The sequence below is a fragment of the Pelophylax lessonae genome, assembly GCF_965119305.1.
Source record: "Pelophylax lessonae genome assembly, chromosome: 1".
NCBI classification, from domain to species: domain Eukaryota; kingdom Metazoa; phylum Chordata; class Amphibia; order Anura; family Ranidae; genus Pelophylax; species Pelophylax lessonae.
Window position 1 is genome coordinate 517,631,970 of NC_138768.1, and position 3,161 is coordinate 517,635,130.

Sequence of the window (3,161 nt, forward strand, 5' to 3'; positions counted from 1 at the left end):
CAACAAATAGTAAAAGTGCAATTAGCCAAATATGCATGGTTAGCATCAAGTGTTTCAATTGGGTTTTACAATTTGTCCTATTATATTTGTAGTATGATATACATTATGTGATATAAAGTAATATTTTGTATATGTATTACAGTACAAAGTTTCTATTGAGAAATGCTGATAGGACATCCCCACTTTGGAAGATTTTTGGTGTCAAATATATTTGATTAGAGGAGTTTATCTCTATCTTGGCAGGTATATTAGGTAATACATTATTCATTATATGGTTATAGGATATCCAGTCCCAGTTGCTTTTTGACATTGTAAAATAAACTATAAGAAAGTTAAGCACTGCTTTTCAAGCTCAAATTCATAAAAAAGTAATGGTAAACCCGGGTATAACAGCATGGTTTTAACACAAAGAAATGCAGAACTAATTAAACTATTACTATATGAGCACAATAGAGTCACTCATAAAACCTAAACTAAAGTTTTCACTTGAGCAAAAACAGCTGGAAATTGATGCACTTTTACTGTGCTTTGCCCTGTTATCAGTAAGTGCCCATAATGTAAAAGCTATCTGGTGTAGCCACCATAATTATTTAGGAACAAGCATTTCCTTCATTTAAGAGGATGGAACAGCTTTGTTTTGCCCTAGTTGAAGCTTATCTGTGGCTATTCATTTTTCTTGATGTTATATTACACAGATTACCAGCACTTGATTCACACTTGGTTAATAAATGTCCTAGGTATTTGGCTGACCCTGCATTCATCTGCATCATGAAAATTTATTAGAGCAGAAAAAGGTGGCAAAATAATGATGATGTTAACTATCAGTTCCAATGACTGTGACTATAGAATGCTCCTGTTGTGCAAGTTCAGGAGATGGTTCTTGCAAGATACTTTGCTGTTCAGTTGTCGAATGGGGTTCTCCTGCATCAGAACCTGAACAATGATATCTTTGCGGAACTTCTGAGCTTTGCTGACTTCTTGAGTTCTCAACATGACTGTGGCTTCCTAAGCGGCTTGAAGCTACTACGGCTTTCATGGCTGCCTGGGGAGTATAAAATATCAGGGAAATAATAATCAGAGTAATAATGCTGACACTTTAATTTGGAATGAAAAAAAAAAATACATTGGCAATTTAATTAACAAAGCTAAGTGTTGTGATGTGAATGTTCAGTAATTTAGCACCATTGTCTTTTAGTATAAGACTATTAACATGCACTGAATGTACAAAAATTTGAGAATTCTATTTATAATCTGTATGTTGGTAGACTGTATATTCCTCTTAACACAGGTTTTCTTTAAAAGCTGAACTCCAGGCTGGAGTATATAAATACTCTTGCAGAGGAGTCCCCCGCCACTGCGAGGGTTAAATGATAGCTATGTTTAGGGGGTAGTGAAAGAGGCAGTATTACCCTATTCCCTGTTCTGCCAGACTCCAGTGCTGCCCTCCTCACCTGGATGCTCCAGCTTGTGGGCAGTCCCTCGCCATCATCATATAAAAATACAGAGCTATCAATCCTGCATTGTATTTGGGATGTGAGCTTGCGACCACAGTCATTAGAGAGAAGGCAGTGCTGAACAGGTCGCATGGAAAGAACATGCTGGAGGGTGGAATAAGGCATATACTGTATCTCTCCTTATTTCAGCACCCCTAGACATAACGACCCATTTGTTCTAGCTTGGGGTTCATCTTTATTACCTTTCCGCCTGGCCTATAGCAAAATAACAGCTGTCGGTGGCTTTAAGATCCTGACGGGATGTCATATGATGTCCTTCACGTGCGTCTCGAACACAGCGCATCACCAATTAGGGCAAAGAGCCGATAACCTAGGTTCTTTACCACGTGATTGGCTATGTCCAATCACAACTGATCACATGTAAACAAATTCTAGTTATCGGCATTTCCTTTCCTCAGTGCTGTCAGTGTCTGTGGAAAGGAAAACAAAAAAACGGCTTTCCAGTTACAGGGGACATTTACACTGGTAATCAGGGAACTGATCATCAGTGCCCTGATAATCAGTGCAGCCCCATCAGTACAGCATATCAGTGTCAATAAGTGCAGCATTATTATTATTATTATACAGGATTTATATAGCGCCAACAGTTTGCGCAGCGCTTTACAATGTGAAGGAAGACAATACAGTTACAATACAGTTCAAAACAGGAGGAACTAGAGGGCCCTGCTCGTTAGAGCTTACAATCTAGAAGGGAGGGTCAAGTGAAACAAAAGGCAATAACTGTGGGGGATGGGTTGATGGAGAAAAAGGAGGTACATTTGTTAGGGGTTGGTAGGATAGGCTTCTCTGAAGAAGAGGGTTTTCAGAGATCGCCTAAAAGCTAATAGAGTGGGGGATAATCGGACAGATAAGGGTAAGGAGTTCCATAGGATTGGAGAGGCAGCATATTTGTATCCACAGTGCAGCATATCAGTGCCCATCAGTGAAGTACATCAGTGCCCATCGGTGCAGTCTCGTCATTAGTGCCCATCATTAGTGCCCATCATTGCCGCCTATCAGTGCCCATCATTACCGCATATCAGTGCCCAAAAGTGCCGCCACATCAGTCCCGCCACATCAGTGCCCATAAGTGCCGCCACATCAGTGCCCATAAGTGCAGCCTCATCAGCGCACTTCAGTGAAGGAGAAAAATTACTTATTTACAACATTTTGTAACAGAAACTAAAGAAAAGCAGACAATTTCTTATCAAATCCTTTCCGTAATTTTCCTTTCCTGATGGACGCCATGGCAGTCTACGTGTGGGTTAACCCTGTCTCCTCTCCAATGCTATAGGACCCTACTCCCAAAAAATGTCAGTCCCTGGCCAGAGACTGTGTTCAGTAACTAGCCGACTCTCGAGCACAAAGGATGGGAAATCCATCTGCCATGGAGTCAATCAGGAAAGGAAAATTACAGTAAGTATTTAATAGGAAATTTTCAGTTTTCCTGACAGACTCCCTGCCAGCCTATGTGTGGGACATACCTAGACACCACACGGGCAGGATTGCTGAACAAAAGAATATTTTTTTTTTACCCCGTCAACCAACAGGACTTTTAAACCAAAATTTACAGAAGATAAGGATGCAGGCTCCACACAATAATGCGTCATGAAAGTGGTAATAGAGGCCCAAGATGCCACTCTGCAGATAACGTCTGGAGCCATGTGT

General features: G+C 40.6%; 1 protein-coding gene across 2 annotated transcripts in view; it reads right to left on the minus strand.

The window, feature by feature from the left end:
• Positions 1-570: 570 nt before the first annotated feature.
• Positions 571-3,161, minus strand: part of LOC309548407 (calcium/calmodulin-dependent protein kinase type IV-like) — a 150,498-nt gene continuing 147,907 nt past the window's right edge. For both annotated transcript variants that reach the window (XM_082248347.1, XM_082248346.1), the window contains exon 12: positions 571-1,042. In XM_082248347.1, coding sequence (XP_082104473.1) covers positions 815-1,042 — 228 coding nt within the window. In that variant the 3' untranslated portion in view covers positions 571-814. The remainder of the gene's footprint in view (positions 1,043-3,161) is intronic.